This window comes from Chroicocephalus ridibundus, chromosome 2 (assembly GCF_963924245.1).
Source record: "Chroicocephalus ridibundus chromosome 2, bChrRid1.1, whole genome shotgun sequence".
Taxonomy (NCBI): domain Eukaryota; kingdom Metazoa; phylum Chordata; class Aves; order Charadriiformes; family Laridae; genus Chroicocephalus; species Chroicocephalus ridibundus.
The window spans coordinates 27776014-27798768 of NC_086285.1; the positions used below are offsets into that span (position 1 = coordinate 27776014).

The window sequence follows — 22755 nt, forward strand, 5'->3', positions numbered from 1 at the left end:
AATCATCTTTCTCTTTCACTGTGGGCCAAGCCATCACAAATTACTTCACCTTGCTTGTCAACCAAGAGCAAGCACAATGGATCAGCAGATGTGCAGTAATCTGTTACAACAACGTGCTTGTGCATCTCAATCTTCAGGCAGCAGACCAGCACGGAGATGTGCTGGCACGATCCTTTCAGTATACAGCTAGATTGAATGTCCTGGTGTCATCTAATACTATTTATGAAAGATGATAGATGAAAAGCTAGTCCATTTCAAATTGAAAAGTGTAGCTGAGGTGAACAGTTGATTGCAGCTATGTATCAGTGCTTTGTGCATCCATGACTTTTCAGGAATACAGTGGTTTAAAACAAAAAAAAGGTGCAGGTAACAAGAAGCCTGTAAGACCTGGAATTCACGTCTCGTCCCTCTGCTCATGCCAGGCAAGCATTAACACTTTTTTTAAAGCATGAAGTGGAGTCATCTTCTACTGAAAGTAACAAAGTGAGAGGGAGGCAGTCTTGCAGGAGGGAATGTAAAGGTACAGAGAGCCTGTTGATGACTCTCCTCTTAAGTAAGCCTAGAAAGACCCATATGAGCTGCCTGGGACCTATAGCACCAGAGCAAGCCATTTTCCTTCTCACTGTGTCTATTACAAAGTTTAGTACCTCAGGGAAGTAGTTTTTATAAAGCATTCTTTATCCAAAAGTAGTATCCTATCTACACAGGTGGAAGGAACTCACAAATTTCACAGTTCTCCATGAACTGCTGTCCTGTAACATCTTTGTGGAGCACTGGCTCTAGGAGAGAACTGGTGAGTGTTCCCATGGACAGGGGTCCTGCAGGTCCTCATGGGGCTGCCTGAGGAGCCTGGCCCCTGGAAACCCTGCAAACACAGAGGCTGCTCCAACTTCCAGAATCACCTGGCTCACATTTCCCTGTCGATCCACTTGGCAGCCAAACTCCCAGGAAGGGTAAACATAAAAATTTCTTCCTCACTGTTGTGGTGGTGTCCGCTTTGCCTGGTGATTTAAATTAAGGGTGGATAGTCTCCTTCTAGCTATGGTCTCATCCATCATCCCAAGTGGGTGCAGGTGTGAACCACTTCTACGTGATGAACGGCAACAGCTCATGCTAGCCATGTGTGGGTTTGCATCATCACAGACTGCTGTCAACACAGGGGCAGGACAGGCAAAGATAGAAGGAAAAGGGAGTGGGGAGGAAGTGTTCAGTGGATGATGGGGTTGTGAGGGAGAAGGTCTGAGTATAGCTGAAGGGTGGGCAGGGGAAAGAGAAGAGCACATGGACCCATGCAGCCTTTTGTCCTTGCCCCTGAGTTAATTCACATGTATGCCCACTGCAGTGTGTGAGATCCCCACCCCATAAAATGGCTGTAAAGCTCTGCAGCCTCCTCAACCCACCATTTCTCCTTCCTAGGAGCACTGAGTGTGGGCCCTGAGCAAACTAGGGGAAACCCTGCTGCTCAGGGTATCATACAGGAGACTGGGCTACATCAACATATTGATCCCTTGGGGCTTTACAGATCAGGGCCTGTGAGCCCTGCGTGAGGTGGTCTCTTGTGGAGGCCTGCCTGGTGGCTGGAGGAATGAAAGGGGGACCAACATTCCAAATGCTGTCCTAGGGAAGAGTGAGCTGCCTCACACAGGAGTACCTTGGGGATTTTTGTATTGTTTTTTTCTGCAATGGAATAGTTAAAAGGCATCTGCAGGCAGGGCATCACATCCCATTGCAGTCAATAAATCAGCAATGGTAACGATGAAAGGAAATGTGAGTGTTTCTCCGGCTGAGAAGCAACACCGGGGACTAGTGTCTTTTAATGCAAGCGTATGGCAGGAGCAGAGGGTAACCATGTGGTTAATGAAGCTTAATGTGTATAAAGCCCATGGTGATAACTCTTATTTTGGTGTTATTGCTGGTGTCTCTGTCCTTGCTTTCATAAAAAGAGTGTGGTGATATCTAAGAGTGGCATTTCGATGCCTAAAATGCTCCTCATATAAATAGAACAAGCAGATCAGCATGACTGAGTGATAAAATTACCTTCTGGTCTTCAGGAACTTCAGCATGCAACTGTGCTATAGGGACCTCAGTGTACCCCTCTTCACAGCACAAATACGTTGGGAAATGGATCTGGAGGAGACATACAAAGAGGGAGAAAATACAGAGGGGAGAATGACTCGCGTTGGAGCTGCAAAGTTGGTGAAAAAGGCTTTTCTCGAAGCCCTGAAGTCCAATGACTTTGAAACACTGGAGGAGCTCTTGAGCCAAAAGAAAATAGACGTGGACACGGTGTTTGAAGTGGAAGATGAAAACCTGGTTCTGGCATCCTACAAACAAGGTAAATGTGGCAGCATTCACCAGCCAGGAAGTAGATGGGTTTGAGTGATTTTCAAGAAACTGTGGCCCTTTGTCTCTTCTGAAGCTACAGCATAAGCTGATTCATAGGCAGTAACCTCTCAGGAGGTTCGTATGGCCACGGTCACTGCAGGAGGGGAGCTTATCAGCTGTACCCGTCGGGCTTGGTGGAGGGCAGCCCAGAGACCAGCCTGAGCCTTCGTGCTCCTGAGGCAGCTGCTGCAGCTTCAAGGGAGTCCAGGGAGAGGAGTCCTTTGCCATTTCCTCGCAGAGAACTTGGGTGCAAAACCCAGAGCAGACACGTGCAGGCTAAGTGTGGTATATACATGACTATAGCCAGTCACACGTACAGACCATTTAGAAACATAAAATATTAAATCTGTTCCATTTTCAATTTACAGTAGTAGTACAGTGAACCCTCCCTAGCTCAGAAGAGCTAAAGAAATACTGCAGACCTTGGATGTTGCTGTACGGGAGGAGATTTATTTTTCAAACTGACACAAAGTGAGGATCTGCTAGTTTATCAAAACAGAAAAATCACCTGGAAAAACACAACCAGAAAAGACATCTATTTTGGAGTGTAGAAAACGTGAACCAGTTCTCAGCCAGACACTGACTGAGTTCCCACAAACTTACAACTTAAAGCAATAGAACAAGTTTGCTCTCTGTTAAAATCAACACACTTCATTACTTACTTGCTAACAGACTCTTTGTGTGTATCTACAAAACAGTAGTGACCAGACTTTGCCAGAAGCTAATCATAAGCGGAGATAAACACCTCCAGTCCCAGCAGCACAGCAAATACCCTTTTTTTCTGTGATGGAAGGGACAACATCCCACCTCTTCTCCTTTTCTGTCTTTTCCTCTGATTTAATGATTGGCTCCTTTTCTTTTGATTTCATTAGGGTGAGGATGATGCGGTCATGACATCCTTCCCCTGGGAACAGTGTCTGAACTAACGCACCCAGTGATGAATGTATCTTAAAATACCTTTTTTTTTTTTTTTTCTGTCCTCAGCCGGCTGAGATGCATTCTGGTTGTGGTTTGAGACTACAGGATTAATGCATAGATTTTTCATTGTAAATCATTTGACTGCAAGCATTAACCCATCTCTTTTGGAGAAGTCTCTCCTTTCTCCAAAAAATAGGAGAGGTAAATGCATCCTATGGCCTAAATCACAGCAGAGTATTCACTTTGTCTGAAAGGCAGGAGGCATTCTATCAACTCTAGTGCAAATTTAACTTTTATTCTGAATAATCTGTGATATTAGATGGGAATTTCCTTGAGGAGGGAGAGGGGAGAAAAATTAAGCCCCACCATCCTGCTGTTCAGGCAGCCTGAGCTTTGCCATAGCCTGGAGTGGTGAAGTGGAAAGGAAATGCCATAGGTGACAGAGTGGCTTTGCTTCCTCTCTTCCAAAGAGGCTGAGAGCTCCCAAGGACACTGACCTCACATGCACCAAGGCTTTTCCATGTTTCTACCCAAAGAAACAGGCAAGCTGAACGAGGCCTGCCATGGAGCCCACATCTGCTTCCTTCTCAGTGCCCGGTCCCTGTCCCTCTGGGCTCAGAGATGTCTGTGGGTTTGGGCAGAGGACATGGGAGATGCTCCCTCAGGATGTCTGAGCCCAGCTCACCTGCAGCAGCACAGGCAAAGGAAATAAATGGTGGTCTCAGGCAGGGAAACTGTGGCTGTATAAAGTGATAGCTTGGCTTTGGGGATGAGTTTTCTGCTGTTATGTATCATTTATGGCTCACATCTGGCCATAAACATGAGGCGCAGCTCCATGTTGGATAAGCCAACGCTGCTCCACAGCTCACCGGTAAGAAGGGGGAATGCCGCATGTCTATTCAGATGGGGAGCTGATTTAAGAAGCTTACTTTGCCATATGCATGGACTCTGGGATATAGCCCACCTACTTTGTGCCTGGTTTGGGGGCATAGGATGAAAAGGTTGTCTTACCAGAGTTGCCAGCGTAACCTGGATAGTCAGGGCGTTCAGGGAGGGCTGAGCGGCTGCAGAGGAGCCTGTCGCCGCTTAGGTACTCAGGTGCCTCAGGGCTGCCTGCTGTTGCCATTCACAGCATGGGTTCCTTGGGGACTGGGTTTGGTGGTCCCCAAAATCGAGCCCTAGGGTGGATGCTGTGGTCAGTAGACAGTTTCTCACCCCCGACATCTCACATGCTGGTAGTAATAAATGCATATATTGGTGAGGAACAAGTCATGGTGGCCATGCTTGAGCAGGAGGTGCAGCTGCTGTCATGACTGTCCATTTTATATCTGTAACCTTTCAGTGGAGATCTAGCATTTTGCTACACAGGAACTGCATTACTGGCACCTATCTCAGAATGTACTTGCAATTTAATTAGGAGGGAAGAAGAACTTTAATCCAAGTTTCTCCCTGCCATCAGCACTTTGTTTCTATCCCTCTTTCCTTCCTCTCCTTTCTGTTTAATACAACACACATCAGTACTGTAAAAACTGTATCTATATGACATTAAGGTTGAAAAACTATTATAACTAGAGATTCAAAGATGAAGGTCTGAATTAATTTGACCTCATACATCTTTAGTATTTTTTCTGTGTCTTTTACATGCCAACACTATTCAACCAGGCATTCATCCAAGGAGAAACAGATAAATCAAACCCAGAAAATTAATTTTGTAGGCACATTCTAGCTAAGATGCAACTGCTGTATCTAAAAAAAAAAAAAAGAGAGAGAGAGAGAGAAAAGAAGAGGTTTTAGACTTCTTTTACCCTTCTGCACATTATTATTGTGTCTTACTTTTTTTAAACAAAAGATTATAGTAATCACTTCTGAGACTGTCTCTGTGCAGTCATTAAGCAAGTAGTCCTATTTTGGGAACAAATATTTAACTGTTATTTGGTCTTACACCTGTTTGTAAGTAAAAAAAAAACCCAGATCATTGTGAAATTTTCAGAGAAAAATCCAAACATTTTGGAGACATATTTCATGCCAAAGCGTCACTGCTTCTATTTGTCTCTTCAACCGAATTTATGTCAGCATCCAAACTCCTCCCTCCGTGCTCCTCAGGGGCAGTAGTTGGCAGGAGGTCTGTCACACAGCTGCAGCCACATTGCCAGGGGTCATCTATGTGCAATGCATCTCTGGAGGTCTGAATCCAGCCAATGAATCCAATCCAGGTCTGAATCCAATCCAAGATCCTGCCATCTCCCACGCAGAAACAGCAGGATGAGCTATCTGTTAAGTCAGTGGCCTAAGTAAATGCTGCCTTCTTATTCCAGTGCCACCTTTGTTCAGCTATTGGCAGGCTGAACATCCCATTTCCCCCATATTTTTTAGCTGGTGGCATTTCAAATGCTTTGAGCATACTTTATTTTTTTTTATTTAGTCTACACAGGTCATGAGAAAACCAAAAGCTGCCTTCCAAGTGCATCTACGTGGGAATTACCTCTCCAAAAGGCAGGCTATTCAGCACACATAGAAAAAGCGCTTAATGAAAGTGAAGTTACACTTCAGAGAACTTCATGTGCACTAACTAAGCTGTAGCTGGTGAAATTACAGTAAATTAAAGCAAAACTCTAACCCTTCCTTCCCCTGAATTATTCTCAGTAGGTGGCTAGTCCAAAGAAAAGTCTTTGCTAAGGATGGTAACGTGTTTTCACTTTGTATAGGGTACTGGCTGCCTAGCTACAAATTAAAAATATCCTGGGCAACTGGACTTCATCTAGCTGTCATGTATGGACATCTGGAGAGTCTTTTGGTCCTGCTCAATCACAAAGCTACAATCAACTGCCGTCCCAACGGAAAAGCTGCAATCCACATAGCTTGTGAAATGGCAAATGTTGAGTGTCTCAAGATCCTTTGCAACCACGGAGCTAAGCTGAACTGCTTTTCCATGAGTGGGCAGGCGCCCTTGCACTTCTGCACAACACGAACCTCCATGCCTTGTGCCCAGCAGCTGGTTTGGAGAGGTAAGGTAGAGCTCTGGCGAGTCTCTCGTGGCATCCCTAGAGACAGTGGGCATGGTCTCTGGCTTCTCTTAGGAGGCAATTTGTCAAAGTACACGTGTATTTCTCCTTTCCACCCAAGCTGACCCATGTCTTCATCTCAGACATCTTTTCCCCATCTCTTTGATCAGATGAAGTTTTTCCCCTTCTGGTTCTTCACCCCGTCTGTCCTTCCCTCTCCCTGGCCACCGTCCCTTAATCCAGGATTGTTTCCCATTTCAGTGCCTCCAGCCGCTGCCCAGTCACTCCCTCCGCAGAAGAACTCCTCTGAATCAGGGGGTTTCTACTTCTCTATTTCTTTTCTGTCTTCTTCATCTAAGTTTACTATTGACATGTTTTCCCGTAAAAGTGTGCCCCCCTCCTCTTCTTTCTTGTTCAAATTTTCTTGGTCTCATAAAATTCTTCCAACCACTTGTATTTTAAGACCTGGCCTTGAAAAACTGGGTGCAGTTTTTCATACCATCTCTTCATTTTTCAGCAGCCAAACTCAGGCATCTATGTAGGGATTGCGGGGAAAATGCTCCTATATATTTTTTTTCCACAAAGTAACATACATTATGCTGCTGGTCATCTGTAAGAAATGAAGCTATGAATAGATGTAATTCCTGGATGAATATATTGGTGTCACACATTATTTCCTTAACACATGGATGCTGACTCAGGACGCAGGAAAAGACAGGCATAAAAGGTACAGCAAAGTCAGGCAGTGCAAGTCTTAAGTTGCAAACAGGCAGATTCTCCTATTTATCACACTGTGCCGTGGCAAATACAAATGCTTTGGGGTTGTTTTTTTTTGCTACTTGTGTTGTTATTGAAGGCTTTCCTTGAGATGCAGAGCCCAAGTATGCTTTGTGGGCAAGGCAATCTGCAGTCCCAAATGAATAACCACATCGCTTTTCTTCTGCTGGAAAATATATATTATTTTGTTGAGTTGAAAGGAAAATAAATGAAAGAAATGCTGCCAGTTGTATCCTGCCCAAAGCAAACAGTCCTGACAGCAGGAGCTGAATTCGCTACCATGGAAAAGCTTAAAAGTCAAACGTAGTCTTATAAAATGTTGCACAGGATGAATGCAAATGAAAGGATGTATTCTGTAGGCTTTCTCCACTCACCCACCAGCAACAGAATAATAATACTTTACAAGTCACTCTTCGTTCCAAAGCACTCGGTAAACTCAATTCTCCATATGAGCTAAACCTCGAGACTCCAAACAAAATGGGAAAGGTCTGGAGCAAAATGTGGCAGGTGTGTACATACACATAGCAGCACCACCCAGCAGCCGAAACCAGGGATTTGGTTAATGTCCCTGCACCAAAGTTTCCAAGACATGTCTCCCACCCTGCCATCTCCACTCCAAGGTGTCACACTGGGTCAATTCAGGTAAACGCAGTTTAACCACTTCTGGTTTGGGCAACCTGCCAGCCGAGCAAAACTGATCCCATGTTCCTTTACCACCTCCAAACTTAGATTGCTGATGCTGTCGTGGACATCTAACATGATTAACACTCAGCACAGCTTAACAGCATTAGCACTCAGGTTTTCCAGCCCAGAGGTAATTTTTGACTCCTCTTCCTGCCTCCCAGTCCTTACACCTCAGTCTTAGCGTAAGTTTGGCCACGTAAGGGAAGAGTCTAGAGAGAAGAGGGGTGGCCACCGGGTCTTGCATGAGTAATTCATTGACAGTTTGGCAAGTCCCCAGGTTCAAGGGGCCCTTGTCCACCCTGTGGCCGTCGACATCAGCACCCTTCCATCTCTGGAAGCAGCCCCCTTGCCCCTCCATCCTGCTGCCCTTTCAGGGTTCTGCTTTGCTCTGGGTCTTGCCAACCTTCCCTCTTTTCTCACGAGCAGCCTTCAGCGTTATTCCTGCAGGCATTTGCACTTCCTTCGAGCTGGAAAAGCGGGAAGGCAGCCGGCAGGTCGGGCTGCAGCCTGCAAGCGATGGGGAAGGGCTGGGGGGGAGCCGGGTCCCCGCTTCGCTCCTCAGTAGATGGTGCTGTTGCTTCAGCTGCCGCCGCCGCTCGACACAACAGCAGCAGCCGTACCCGTCCCCTTAACAGCTCGAAAACAGGATGCAGACCCTCAGCTGGGGACTTTGGCTATGGTTTGTTGTCGTTTTCTTTTTAACATCACCTATGGGTCTGTCGTAAAATGTCCTTTCTCCCAGGCTCGCAGTTAATGGGGTGCTGCAGGGAGCGTTCCCAGGGTATAGGTTTGGGCAGTGCCGTTCTCCAGAGCGGGAGTAAAGCTCTCCTTTTTCCTTCAGTTCTTAATTTATAGGCAAAAGCCTTTTACCCAGAGATTTGGACCTGCATGCTGCTCCAAAATCGAGTGTTCAGATAAGGCCTTCTGTCAGCTTAGGGTCAAGCGGTCGCATCTGAAGCTGGATCCAAGAATGTGAAGTTTCAAAAGGTTTCCTGGAGGCTTAAGAAATGCAGAATCCATGTCCCTAGCTATTTGCATTTCCACGTGCATATTTCAAGCCAGTTGCCCACTCTCTCCTTTTCCTTGAGTAGCAGGGCTCAAGCAGGGAGATGGCTGAACCAGGTCATTCTCATTTCTCCCAAATGTCTTCATTTTCTCCCATCGCCTTTCTTTGGCAGGAGCAAATGTGAACATAAAAACAAACAACCAAGATGAGGAGACTCCTCTGCACGCCGCTGCGCGTTTGGGTATCCCGGAGCTCGTGGCCTTTTACGTGGAGCAAGGAGCGCACATTGATGCTCTCAACGCCTACATGGAGACTCCCCTGGCCTGTGCAGCCTATTGGGCCCTTCACTATAAGGATCAGATCTACAGCCAGGATCACCATCTCATCTGTCGGATGCTCTTAGACTATAAAGCTGACGTGAACACTCGCGATGAGGATTTCAAATCACCGCTCCACAAAGCTGCCTGGAACTGCGACCACGTCCTGCTGCATATGCTGCTGGAGGCAGGAGCAGAAGCAAACATCATGGATGTCAATGGCTGTGCACCCTTACAGTATATCATAAAAGTGACATCTGTGCGGCCAGCTGCCCAGCCTGACATCTGCTACCAGCTGCTGCTGAATCATGGAGCGGCTAGGATATATCCTCTGCAGTTCCACAAGGTTAATGATGGCTTTGTACAGTAGGGATATGGAGAGAGGTGATGCCTTGAACAGGGATGGGATGAGAGATCCAAACTTCAGGGTTTGGTGGTATCTGGATTTGCTAGGGTCTTGTAAACTGTAGGCCCAGAGTGCCCCAAACCTTGTGAGACAACCTGTTGTAAGAGTGGTATCATTTAACTGAAGTGAAGTTACGGTTGCTAATGACAGAAGCCAGACCCAGATCCCGTTTTTGTTCTTAACCAACCTGAAACCCCGAACTCTAAATGCTGGTTCGAGCCTAATTTTTCAGAGCTGATTCGCTTTCTTACTTCAGAAAACCTACATCTCTTTTTCAAACCTGGCTCCACACAGGCTTACCTGGGTTATACAAAATGAGTATTTCATGGCCTCTATCAAAGACTGGAGATCAGAGCAGTTGATTCAGTTTGTCGCTTCTGGCCTTTAAAAATCTATTCAAATCTATTCAAAATGAAATGGATCTCAGTAAAACTTAGGCTCATCCCCAGGAAATGTGATAAACTAAGGGGAAATGCTGGGCCTGGGCTCACAGTTGATGAAAAAAAAGAGAAAAAAAAAAAGAAAAATAATTGCAGGATCCCTCCCAAAGTATTTCTAAACGTCTGCAAAGCCCAAGGCACTGACAGAAGTAGCCGACAGACTTCTTATATCAGGCAACTAATAAGCTCTCTGTAATCAGGACTCATTCTCTCTCATCCAGTGCCCTGAGCAACATTTTGCAGCTCCTCCACTGTATATGTAAAGTTTTAACTAGCCAAGCGACCAGAAGACTTTGAATAAAATGCCAAACTTTTGGTTATGCCCTCTTGAGCCCAGGATGAGCTGGCCCTGTCTGTAACAGAACAACACTTAGGTTCCTACAGCACGTTTGAGAGCCAGGTCTGAGGTCTGCTCTTCCTGCCTCCCCCTCTCTACTGTTGCATGGAGCGGGTCTCCCTTCCAAACCATCATTTGCCATCGGCAAAATACGTAGGATGATATTTATCCCAGAGGCATGTGCTGCAGTTTTGTTTTGCAAGCCTGGCTACTGTGTGGGACAGAACTGTGCATCATATGGTGAGAATGTCAACTGTTATTCCACACATGCAGTAGATTTGGGGTTTTTTTTCTACTGAGCCAAAGTTACTGGGCAGAGCAGTTTTTTCAGGGGCCTTGCCTGGCTTGAAAGTCTTACTTCTGAGATGTGTTATCTCCCAGTCTTTCTTTAAATTAACAATGCATTTTTGACTGATATGATGGGATTTTTTCCATTCCTGCGCTGCATGACCTAGAGCAAGGAGTTTGTGCATGGCTTTGCCTGGTGTCGAGTCACTCAACCTAGTTATGAACAAGTTATCTCCAGATTCAGGTGATAAGCTACCCTCATCACCTGCCCCCATCTGGAGGTCTAAGCCAGTATTTCTGTACGGAGTTAAACTGGGGTGTGCACACCTCCACTGGGGGCTAGCCTGGGGTTTCTTGCTGCAGGTTGCACTGAGCACCGTAGACATAGCTTGTGTCTTTTACAGCTCCAACCTTATCCTCTTGTAATTCTTTGGCTGTGTCCATCTCAGTACGCCGCTGCACCGTGCCAAGCACCCAGGCTAGCCCCAGCAGCTTGGTGGTACTCATGACCTCTGTGCATCCTGCCTGCAGGTGCTACAAGCCTGTCATTCCCACCCCAGAGCTGTGGAGATTGTCATCAACACCTACGAACACATCAAATCAACATCCAAGTGGAAAGCGGCCATACCTGACGACGTCTTTGAGGTAAGCTCTTAATGAGTTGTAGCTGAGTAAAATCCCAGCTCATTATGTGCATCCTCCATACCCGGCCACAGAAAAGTGAGAACGCCTTTGAAAAAGGAGAACATCTCAGAAGATTTGGGACTTCCCCGTTTAATATCACTCCCTTGACAAAAGCATATCCCTCACTGACAAAAGACGTATTTTTGAGAAATATTCATTGCAACATTATCCTTTGGAGCACTCCCTGTCAGGGGTGCTGCAGCTCAGCTGTCCCTGCACTCAGCAAGTGCAAAGATTCTGGCTGTCATTGATGCTTCTTCGGATCTGTCAATATGTGTATTTATATTTTATTAAAGTCAGCAAATGTTTTAAAAGTACCATGTTACACGGGTATGACTATGTATCTTTAGGTTCTGCCGCACAGGTTGGGTTTCTGTGAGCAGGACTGGTTAGCTGCAAATGCAAGGGACAATTTAAATTAAAAATAAGACATCGAAGTGAAGAAGTTGTTGTCAAAAGGCAAAACTGTGGGGCAAACCACATGCTTTGACATGATTATCCCTTTAATTCAGAAATCCTCATAGTCCCAATATTCTAGTTTAAACCTAGTTTTTTCTTAATCCCGGGCTTTTTCAAAATCTTCAAATCAGTGCTGAAATTAAGTGCATCAATATGTGCTATACATTATCGGTGATATTTAGGTAACTCCATCCTTATTATAACGCAGAGTTATACAGCCTGAGGAACTGTGAGACTTTTTTGGGGTCAGATATGTTCAGTAAAAATTAAAAGAAATCATTTTGGGTGAACAAAAAATTAAAAGTTAAAGGTCATTTTTCACCTTAATAATAATAATAAGTAATAATAATAATAATAATTTTCTGTTAGAAATAATATTTCTAATAATAATAGTTACTCTTCTGGGGAAAGATAATAATCTTGCTTTCTGATTTATTATTATAATAATAAATTTCTTCCAATTCTAATTTGGAAAAATCCACAGTTGCTCTATTTTTTTTGTTGAGATTTTCATTTTTGTTGCCAAAGCTATTTGCTGAATTTGACATGAAATCGAACAAAAATTTTTGTTGACAGAAATCCATACTTTTCCATACATAAAGTGCACCTGAAAATATGTGCAACCAGGTCTGTCAAGTAGCAAGACTATAAAATAAGGTCAAGTCATACGTAGGCGCACACATTTGCTTCTTTTATTTCGAAATCATTTGTAAGCATCTGCACTTTTTTTTTTTTCTCGTGGGGATGCAATTGTATTTATTCCCAAAGGCCACCAGGGTGACGAGTAAGACCAAAGGTAGTTTGCCGCGGGGAGCTGGCGGGTCACGCCGGCATCGTTCTGCCCCACGCTGAGGTTTAGGGGATGAACTCGCCCACGTGCACTGACCCTGGGCTGGATCAGCACTAACACCACGGAGGAACCCCCCACCTCAAACCGATGGATATAAGACATACCAAGCCGAAAGATTTCCTCGTGATCTTTAATCTTCTTAACACTAAATATTTGAGGCAAGTGTAAGAATTTCATGCAGGCGTTTGGCTAAACCAAGCCCCTGGTGCTTGATGTGCCTCCCAGGATGGCTGTCGCTGCTTTTTACCTTGTTCTGCATTGTGGGCAGGGGAAAAGGAGGGAAGGGAAACAGCCTTATTGCCCTAAAACACACTTGTGGTTGTTTTTTTTTTTACAGCGGCACCAGGTTTTCTATGACTCGTTGTTCACCGTGTGCAGCAATTCACCGCGGTCGCTCATGCATTTATGCAGATGTGCTATTCGGGCAATACTGTCAGAAAGGTGCCACCGAGGAGTCCCTTTGCTCTCCATCCCCCCGTCCATGAAGAAGTACTTGCTGCTGGAACCAGAAGGAATCATCTACTGAGCCGCAGCAGAGCTGGCCCCAAGCGTCTCCCTTCCTGGATCCGCATGCCTCTGTGGGGTGCTGGAGATCCAGGCATGATCCAAATGGGATTTACCGGCTCTTCTCGGAGCCACTGTCCTTCCATGCAGTGAGGAATCGCAGCTGCAGGCTGCGGGTCGCGCTGGGGGAGACAGAACTGGAAAGGGCCCCCCCCCCCCCCGCGAAAAAAAATAACAACCCCCCCAAACAAACACAGGGGCACATACTTCTCTGCTTTGTTCAGCCTGGCTTAAATGCTGCTGCTGCCTTTCGTATTTATTCCACTGCCTGCTAGATAGCGTTAGATTCAATCTGAACAACCTTTGATACTGTTCCACTGTCATTTTCTTCAGCTGTCTGTCATTTTGGGAGTAAAAGAAAGGATACCGTCAGAAAATAGGACATTTATTAGCGTCACAGAAATGCTTTCCCAGAAAGAAATGGGTGAACTGCTTTGAATCATGACCACAGACAGGATTTCAGTAGTTTCCAGGTTTTCCTGCAGATTGACTCTCAACTCAATTTTAGTTCACTGTTCGCTACACCTCTCTGTATCTTATAAAGCTTTGTCATAATAATATCCTTTTTAATTGTAAGAATTTTTTCCATTGTCAGTCACAATATTGGAATCCGCAGCACTGAAATGTCTGTACGTTGCTGTTCATGCCCAGGTAGCTTTTAGCAGATGCTGTCTCTGTTTCTGCTCTCAGTGTGACCAATGGCAATGTCATGTCCTGGTGTTGAGAAATGCAGGTAGAATGGACTTGTCCCTGTAACCTGCACTTATAAGTGTACTGTACTTATAAGCTGTACTTATACCCATCCATAGATCCCTCGGGATGGTGTAGGATGGGATCTGGGAAGAACATGAACCCTTCTCTCTATTGGCTACAAAAGGAGCCTAGCCTGCTACCATGGACTATACACCTCAGTTTTTGGCCGCTAAGTGCACATGAGAGGAATCCCACCATAACCGAAAGGTGTTTCCAAGATGAAGATGTGGTGGCTGTGCTGTTACACACCTGCCTGTCCCCCTGATTTAGAGTCCCTCTACTTTTGGACCTGCCAGCGCTGGTTTCCCTGCTCACAGGGAACCTAATCTCCTGACTGAGCTGCTGCCTCTAGTTCAGGAGGATGAAACACGGGGCAGAGGCAGTTCACTCACTGAGCATCCCACAGCAAGGGCAAGTGTGTGATGCGACCTACAGATAAAACCCGTTTTTCTTCCCTTTTTTTAAATTGATGCAATCCATTTGGGGTGTTCCACTTTTTTTTTTGGACCAGGACAACTCCAGGCTCTGTTAAAAGGGAAGGTGAGCTATGCCCACCATTGGGAGCCAGTCGTTCCTGACTTCTCATTGCATTTCTGGCTGTGAAGCTTTCGGTCCTTATCATTATTATTATTGTGTTTTTACAAGAGAGCCCAGTGCATGTTAGGCCCTTCCCAGCCAGACCGGAGCAGCCAAGCTGTTCAGTGCCTCTGTGTCTCGCAAAGTGACAATAACAGCGCTTGAAGAAATGCGCAGATTGTTTAGTGTTGTAAATCACTTTGCTCCCTTTTCATCTCAGTTTTCATTAATCAAAGCCCGTGCGCTGTGTTAGGAGAGAATCCAATTCATAGCTCTGTTTATGTTTAGCTAGACAGCAATGTAGATTGCTATTTAACAGTTTCCAGTGCCAGTGGAGAATTTCGGGGACAATAGAGACCATGAGAAAATGCTTTCTCATACGAAAGAAGTTGTAATATAGATCCCTGTGCTTTACTAAACTGCTGAAAGATTCCTGCAGAGTTGCAGAGATATTTCTATCAATCAGAGACACTACAGCAGTTTACAGAGGAGAATTATCAGGATCTGGGGCAATTTGTCGACAGAAAAATCCGCTTGAGACAGTTCCAGGTTGATGGGATCCACTGAGGAAAACCAGGGAATTTGGAAGGACAGAGAAAGCTTAGGTTATCTGAACCCAGTGCTTTTCTAGGCAACTTATGTATGTAAGTCAGGCATGAGGAGGAGGATTTGCAAACTGGTCCAGGCAAGAAAATGTTTGTTGCTCTCTGAACAGCCTGCCAATGGGGCAAGCTGGATAGTCCAGAAGAGACAGACAGATGGAGGTAGCTGATTTTATCGGGAACACATCCCCAAGCTGGCTGCTTCTGGAAGTGAAATTCTGCATCTGGAAGAGGGAGGTTTAAGGCAGAACAATAGCAGCATTTTTTGACCTGTCGTAGTCAGGACTCTCTTGCTGAGAGAGAAATAAAAAAGGCTGTCACCAATGTTCCTAAATTCCCTCTGATCCTCCCCCTCTGCAGCGAACACGCTTAATTTTTATTCTGTGGGCACCCAGCCTCACTTCCAAGCTTTGTACCAAGCAGGTGCCAGATTACAGCCATTGTGGTATCTGACAGGGAGCACAGTGGGATCAGGCTGATTATAGTCATAGGAATTTGCAAGCTGTTAAAAAACACTGGAGAACATCCCTATCACGGAAAAAAGACCTGATTGATGCACTTTAATTGCTTCTCTTGTTGGAGTTTGAAAGACCAACAGTAAGCAAACCTTATTATTTGTTACCTTTTAGCATTTCTTTGGGTTTTTTTTTCTCTCACTGTACTCTATTCCTACACACCGGAGGGAGTTGCTCATGGGAGGCATGGGGGGATCTGATAATAAGCTCATCATTTATTAAATTTATGGGATGCATAGTCTTATTATTCTGACTTGGTGTAGGTGCCTTGAAATTTCGTACTGTCACATAATTCCTGATCATGCTTTTACATTTTCAAAGCTGCAACAGCTTGGATGGCTGCAGGTGGAAATAACGACAGACCGAGTTGTCACCCCTACACTGCAAGTTTGAACCTAGTCATGACCTAACATGACAGAAAATTGTTTTCAGGGTTGTTTGGTGTCTTCTGCGAAATGAGTTGCTTTTTGCCATTTGGATTCTTAGTAGAGATGTAGCCGTGTTTGAGACCTTTCCACTGCATTTCGCAGCCTATTAGAATATTTAAAGCACAGACAGGCAACTATCCTTCTCATTGGCAGCCATTTCCCACAGCTCCCTTAATGACGTCTCAGTGGACAACAACCAGATTACATTTTTCGGTCCTTATGCTTTTTAAGAGATGCATATGAAAAGATGTTCTTAAGCTACATGCATTATTGAAAAAAGAAGCTATCCCATCTAGGAATATTATAGAGACACTCTGCATGTTTTTGTGGGCCAGTGAAGACCCATAATTCATCTGTTCGTGGAGATATGGACATCCTCTTTGTAAAGTGCTCTTGAAATAATTTTAAATTTAGCCCCTGATGTCTGATTGGATCCAGCTTGATTCAAAACTGCAATAATTTATCCATGGAGAGTATGTAGGTGAATTTGTAGGTGAGCGTAGGTGAAATTGAAGTCTAACGGTGCTCAGGACTGTATTTTCCTGCAAAACCTTTAAATGTCTATTCATATTTGGTTGGCCTTTAGATACTGGGACAACGAGCCCAGAAGAGCACGGCTGGCTCAGGTCTCCAACACTGCTGCTTGTCCTGTCTGCCTAATGCCAAGAAGAGGAGCCAGAGACTGCAAAGCAGCAGTTCAGGACATTGGAAGGGGAAGCAGTAAATGTTGACCAGTTTCTGCTCAGCCTCCAGCGAACATGTGTTTAAAACCTTCACCACTCGTCTTTGAGACAGCCAGATTCCCAGTGCTGCTGGTGGCAGGAGGGGAAGGATGTATTCTCAGCTGCCTCCTACTTTGTGCAGTGGTATCAAGACCATAAGGGTTGCACAAGGCTTAGAGATGTGATAAGTAGGTCTTCTGTCCACAAAGGTGCCTTTGGATAAGTATCGACAACTGTCTGCATACAGACTGGTCCTAGAGCATGATACAGGTTTTTGTTCATGTGCTCATTACTGGTATTTTAAGATTATACTCAACAGTCAATGTCACCCACCTCTACTCCAAAAACAAACTCCCTGATGAGACCCTATTGCTTGGCCGAATGGCAGCAATATTCAGCCTCAGGACCCTCAGCACAAGGGGATGCTGGTTCCATATCCCTTGCTCCTCTCATAATGAACTGCATTAAGATGAGTTTGCATTATAAAGAGGAAAAGGTTGAAAGCCCGGAACAAAATATTGGGGCCACCTGGCACAGGCAGCCAGGATCTCCGTGTCTTTCTGCCCTTAGCATTTGAAAAGCCAGCAGAGGAAGGGGATGGGTTGCCCGTGCCCCTTTTCATGCTGTTATATGGCACTTGTCACTAGGGCTGCGTGGAGGATGATGAGGCTGTCTGCATCATCTTGTAAGGTTTTGGACCAAAACTCCTAGCTACACAAAAGCAGAATGGTGTTGAAACGCCCGTTTCGAATCTGGCAGCTCTGTGTGGGTCTGTGTGCGCGTTGGCATGTGTGTGCATCAGCAGGGGTGTGCATGTGTGAGGAGACTTGCAGGGATATCCCAGCCAAAATCTTTGATCTGGTTTCAATCGGAGTTTTTCCAACCCAAATCAGGGTATCAGAGCTGAAACCAATAAATTCGCGTGCTTTGGCTTCGATGAACTTTTACTTATTCAAAACCACTTACCATCTTGAAAAACCATTTCTCTTCTTTCCATAGGGCAATGTCTTACAGACTATACACCAGTTGTGACAGAATCAAGTTAGCTGCTGTGATCATGAATTTATACAAATCTCCCAGACTGAGCAAGACTGACGACTACTTTCGTAAAATGTCAGGAACACAAATAGTAGGGGACAGGGGAAAAGGTCTGGTCTGCCATGAAAGGCGGCAGCTTTACTTTTAGCTGCAAGCACTGCTGGATCAATTAAAATGATCACAGGGGCTCAACTCATTCGTGTTTGAGGAATGCCCTTTGAAAATGCGCTAATGCTTTTGGCAGCATATTTTGCTCAAGGGAAAAATACCTTTAAATTAAACATACAAGAGTTCAGTCTTTAAGATTGGAAGGAAGATTGAAACAGTCTGGGGTGGCCTATGCTATTATATACCTTTATTAGACTCTGAGAAGCCGAAGAGGCATGCCAGCTTTTCAGTGCACTGGAAGGTTTGCAGGGCTCTTGAAGGGCTGCTGCTGCTGCTTTTCTGAAATGCTACAAGATACAGATGGGTCAGACACAGCAATATTTCCATTTACTTTCAGTGTATGGCAGTAGAATTCCCCTCTACTCCCTAGGGTTTGCTCTTCTACTAAATGACAGTGCAGAACGTGCTATTAGCAGAGATGCCAAAGCCTAGCTAGCGTCTGACACCTTAACCTCCCCAAGAATTATATTAAAGTAGTGTAAAGATCTACCGCAGTCTCTATTTGTAGAACGGCAGGGACCTCTGGTACGGCAGACGAGTGGCTCAGAAAAGATTGCTACATGCAGCAACTGTCAGACGAAATTGGTTGGCTGCTCAGAAATTTGTTTCAGACTATTTCTCCAAATGCATCTTAAGCTGCATAAGACACAAAGTGGAAAGGTGACGATGGATGTTACGCATTCCAATGACCTGCTTGATTTTAATACACAGTTAACATTTTCTTAGCATGTGGCATCTGCGTGTTGCCCTTTACCTTGCACGGGCGCCCTATGGAGTGCTGCTGAACTGCAATTAAAGCATTTGAAACAAGGACGGCTGGGCACGTGATGATTTTTACACCACGGATGAACCATTCCATTCTGTTCCTTCAAGCTGGGGCTGGGTAGGGATGCTGGCATCAGCCTTTTGCCTAGTGCCAGAATCGCACCACATTTTAGCCTCATAACAGTGCAAGTGCTGTGTCTGCTTAGGCTATTGTTACTGCAATTAGCACTGAGTTAGTCATTAGTAACTGTCACTGGGGAGTTGCGCTGCCTCAGTATTAGCCATCAGCTTGCTGGCTATTTGTGGGAGGGAAAAGGGGTTGAATCCAGACAACTCTGGTCAAGAATAGGGATGTTTACCTATTCCTGATAACCCTACAAAACCCACTAGTTGGTCAGGGAATAAGAATAAATAACTGCTCAGGTCTGAGGAAGAAGGCGCAGGAAAAGAGCAGCAATACTCGCAGAAACTCTACTTTATTATAAGGCACTATACAGGAGGGGACAGAATTGTGTGCCCTATAAATACCTGTGGATCGGTTCACGCAGTACGGAAAGGCAGGCATTGCCGAAGGGCAGGGCAGCGCCTGGGCTGACTGCAAGCACACAGCGTGCTGGAGAGCACAGGCCAAGAGGCATCCCTGCGGTCAGGGCAAAGCCCTTTCATGGCAAAAAGCAATGTAGGTATTTTAACACCCACGCAGAGTAAAACTGACCCTGAAGACCCAGTTGCGGCGAAGCCCATTGAATTACATCTACCTCCCAAAGTTGAGCCAACCCTTTGGTGAGTCTATCCTGCTGTTTCCGAGTTCACTGCTGGGGAGAAGGTGTGTGGCTGCCCTGATCACAGGGGCACATTATCTGCCTGTGTCAGTGGTGAGCACCCCTCTTTGTGCCACCAGCTCTGAACCATACCTTGCCGGAAATCTGGACCCCAGTTTGTCATCTGGGTACGTTTCTCCTGCAGCCCTGCCCTTTCCTCCATCATAAATCCACAGAATTTCATTGATTTCTTTCTTTCTTTCCCACCTTATAGTGGTTTTTGCTAGGTTTTGTTTGGGATGATTTTTTTGATACAGTGAAGGGAGTTTTTCCCAGTTAAAAATAATCTGAAATGAGTTGCCCAGGCACCTGCACACAGACAGAGCAACAAGCCACGAACAAAGTCAACTAATGGAGCTTCGACCAGCTGGAAAGAGAAGTAGTAATACATTTTTATATGTAACATCTGTTTTTTAATATGTCAATACACTGACGGTGTAATTTGTAGCTGTTGGGTAGATGGAGAACAGTACGTACCACAGCATTGCCCTGATCTTAAAGGTCTCTAATGCAATCAAGCCTGGTGTGACCTGCTGAATATGTAGCATTCCAGTCTTAAACTGAGACCTGATGGCCTTACTATTTTTGCCGGATTAATTTAGGAATAATTTGGAGGGTTTAACACAGGAACTTTTAGTTCTTCCCAGTCCTGTTGTTTATAATAATGTATGCATATTATTTCAATGTTTTTTCTGGATGTGTGCTCGGCCACTCAGGTGCTCGGCTTGGGAGAGTGAGTGGAGTATCCAGCAAAGGTGCCTAGGACCAGCTGCCTGGGGCTGTGCCACGCTGGGTGGCAGGATTATTCTGAGGATACAGATGGGAGAGAGCGGTGTGTCCTCCCCTCCCCGGCTGCGCAGCCTCTGGCACATAACACAGTGCCTGATCCCCACTGCTACTCCATCACATCACCAGAGCTGCTACCCCTCTCTGCTCCCCTGCGGTTCTGTGGGTTTGTGCCACCCTCCACCTCCTCTGGATTTCCTAACCCGCAGCAACCATTTCCCCAGCCTGCTGAAACAAGGTCTCCAGTCAAATGCCCCTCACTCGTTGTTGAAACCCAAATGCTGGATGGGTTTTGTGGGGCAGGCGGTGTGCCTTGCCTCGCTCAGCACCAGCAGAAAATAAAATCAAATTCTGCATCTTCCAGTGGTGTGGGAGGAAGTACAAGCCAGCCACCTTGGCTTCTTATGACACCCAGGACCTTCTAGAGATGTGAGGTTTATCAGCATGAAGCCATTTATCTCGGGCAGCTTCTTTTTGTGGTGCTGGAGCAGTGGTTACACCCTGCCCCGGCCAAGCCAGTTGAGCCTGGGTGGGTGGAAACGGGCAGATGTGGCAGGGAGCTGTGCAGGGGAGATGTAGGAGCTCAGCCAATCCGGGCGGCGCTGGTGGGGAAGAAGTGAGGGAGAAAGCGGGGAATTGGCATTAGAATTAGAAGCGGTATTGTAGATTTTCACGTGGTGAAAACTGAATGTCTCAATAATCCTGGGAGAGTGGTTACAGACATCCGGAGGTGAAGTTCAACAGCAAACTAGAAAAAGGAAAAAACAAGCCCAACGTAAACCAAAAAGATTAAACATTGTTTATTTAACAACGAGAATCAGCATTTTGAGGGCTGTGAACTGTGGCTTGTGATACTTGAAGCCGAAAATGTTATTTTGAATACAAGACTCCATTTGGTCACAGTCAACATTTCTGTGTGCTCGTCCCCTGCCCAGGCACATCCAAAGTCCTGTCCCTGGCACGAAGGACTCATAAGCCACCAGCATGGGCTGCAGTCCATCCGTGGAGAGCAGCTTCCCACCACAGTTACTGCAAGTTCAGGGCAAACCTGAACATTTTCTCCTGCGCTTGTCCTCAGGGGCAGCTGAGGACTCCCAGGGAGACCTTAACAACAGGCAGATACACAACCCCCTCCCAGGCAGACGCGTGGCATTAGCAAGCTTCAGATGGAGGCATCCGAGACACCCTGACACGGCTGTGCGGAGCCTCTGTAACCCGACTCTCCTACTTTTCTTTCCAGCTGGTTGAAATTCCACTGGTACCCGGCTCACTGTGCTGTGGCCATCACAGTCCCCTCTTTTGGGGCACCTCACGCAGCATCCACACACCCCTGTGCTTCAGGGACCTCCCTGAGCTACACACTCACTGTGCCCTTAACGTCCTTGTCCCTTTTCCATCCTCTCCAGAGCTTCGATAGTGGGTTGGTTCTCCCTGGAGAAGATCAAGGAGGAGGACTCCTTCTTCAGCTGACCGGGACACGCTATCCGCTGTCCCCGGGTCGTGCTGTGACTGTGGGAGGGTTTGCTATTAAATGGCACCGAGACCTTCCCGGTCGCTGGCACCTGTTCAAGCACAGGGAGATCTGCCAGGGAGATCTGCCCTTTCTGACGTGGGGTGGGGAGAGCGGCAGAGAGGCAGCCCTGGCTCCCCTTCGTTTGCAGGTGACCTGGGTGAGATGGCGGGTAGGTGGCTCCGGGCAGGCAAGAGCAAACTGCGGGCAGCGCCTGGAACCGACTTGAAACGTGGGCTTGAACTTTGATGCTGCTCCTTCCAGCAGCCTTGAAAGGGAGGGAGAGCAGTGGTGTGCCTGGCCCCGGCGGCTCTCGCTGACTCGACATAAACATGTTTTTAAGCTGCGAGTGCGGGCGGCGGGGAACACGCTGTCCCCGCGGGTCCCCTGCCTCTCGCTCCAGAGGCTGCCGGAACAACGCCAAGGGGCACCACTGCTCCCCGCAGCCCCAGCCCCGACCGGAGGAGGCTGTGCTCTATGCTTACCCAGTGTTTGTCCTTAAAAAAAAATGAAAAAGAGGGGAAAAAGGGATAGAAAGCTGTAAGCAGAACAAAAGAGCCAGCAGCTAGCAACTGAACAGCAGCCACGCATTTCCTGAAGGGTATTTTTAAGGTTTATAATCATTCCCTTCTTATTTACAGCGCTGTTTTGTGTCCTTTTATCTAGCGCTAGCTGCCAGCCTGCCCTCTGCTTAAACCAAGCTATTCACATCCACGTGTGTGGAGCTATGCTGACTATGGGAGGCAAGCTTAGCTTTTTGAGGCTCCCAGCCCCAAACAGCTGGAATAATCTTCCAGCCGTATTGAAGCGGGTCCTCACGTTATTTAGGGTTTGGACACTCTTAATCCTTTTTTTAAAAAAGGCTCAGCTGTGGGAAATGAGCACAGCTCAGCTGTGGGAAATGAGCACAGGCTGTGGCCGGTCACTGTTGCGTGTAGTTAGAGTCCTGTCCTC

The 22755-nt window shown here is 46.2% G+C and overlaps 1 protein-coding gene and 1 long non-coding RNA gene across 2 annotated transcripts; one reads left to right on the plus strand and one right to left on the minus strand.

Moving 5' to 3' along the window:
- Positions 1-2061: 2061 nt before the first annotated feature.
- ASB4 (ankyrin repeat and SOCS box containing 4) lies at positions 2062-15816 on the plus strand. The gene is made up of 5 exons (XM_063324870.1): positions 2062-2335; positions 6009-6308; positions 8945-9435; positions 11092-11205; positions 12891-15816. The coding sequence occupies exons 1-5, from the start codon at positions 2062-2064 to the stop codon at positions 13077-13079; spliced, it is 1368 nt and encodes a 455-aa protein (XP_063180940.1). The 3' UTR covers positions 13080-15816.
- Positions 15817-19891: 4075 nt separating this feature from the next.
- LOC134511233 (uncharacterized) lies at positions 19892-22097 on the minus strand. Its single transcript, XR_010069829.1, has 2 exons — positions 21658-22097; positions 19892-21039 (listed from the first exon to the last, which is right to left on the minus strand). It is a non-coding gene; the product is annotated as an uncharacterized LOC134511233 (long non-coding RNA).
- Between the last annotated feature and the right edge of the window lie 658 nt (positions 22098-22755).

Excerpts from the sequence above, each read along its gene's own strand:
- ASB4 (XM_063324870.1), top strand. The coding sequence starts at position 2,062 with ATGCAACTGTGCTATAGGGACCTCAGTGTACCCCTCTTCACAGCACAA. Across the intron at positions 6,309-8,944 it reads CCAGCAGCTGGTTTGGAGAG|GAGCAAATGTGAACATAAAA; the intron begins GTAAGGTAGAGC and ends TTTCTTTGGCAG. Across the intron at positions 9,436-11,091 it reads ATCCTCTGCAGTTCCACAAG|GTGCTACAAGCCTGTCATTC; the intron begins GTTAATGATGGC and ends TCCTGCCTGCAG.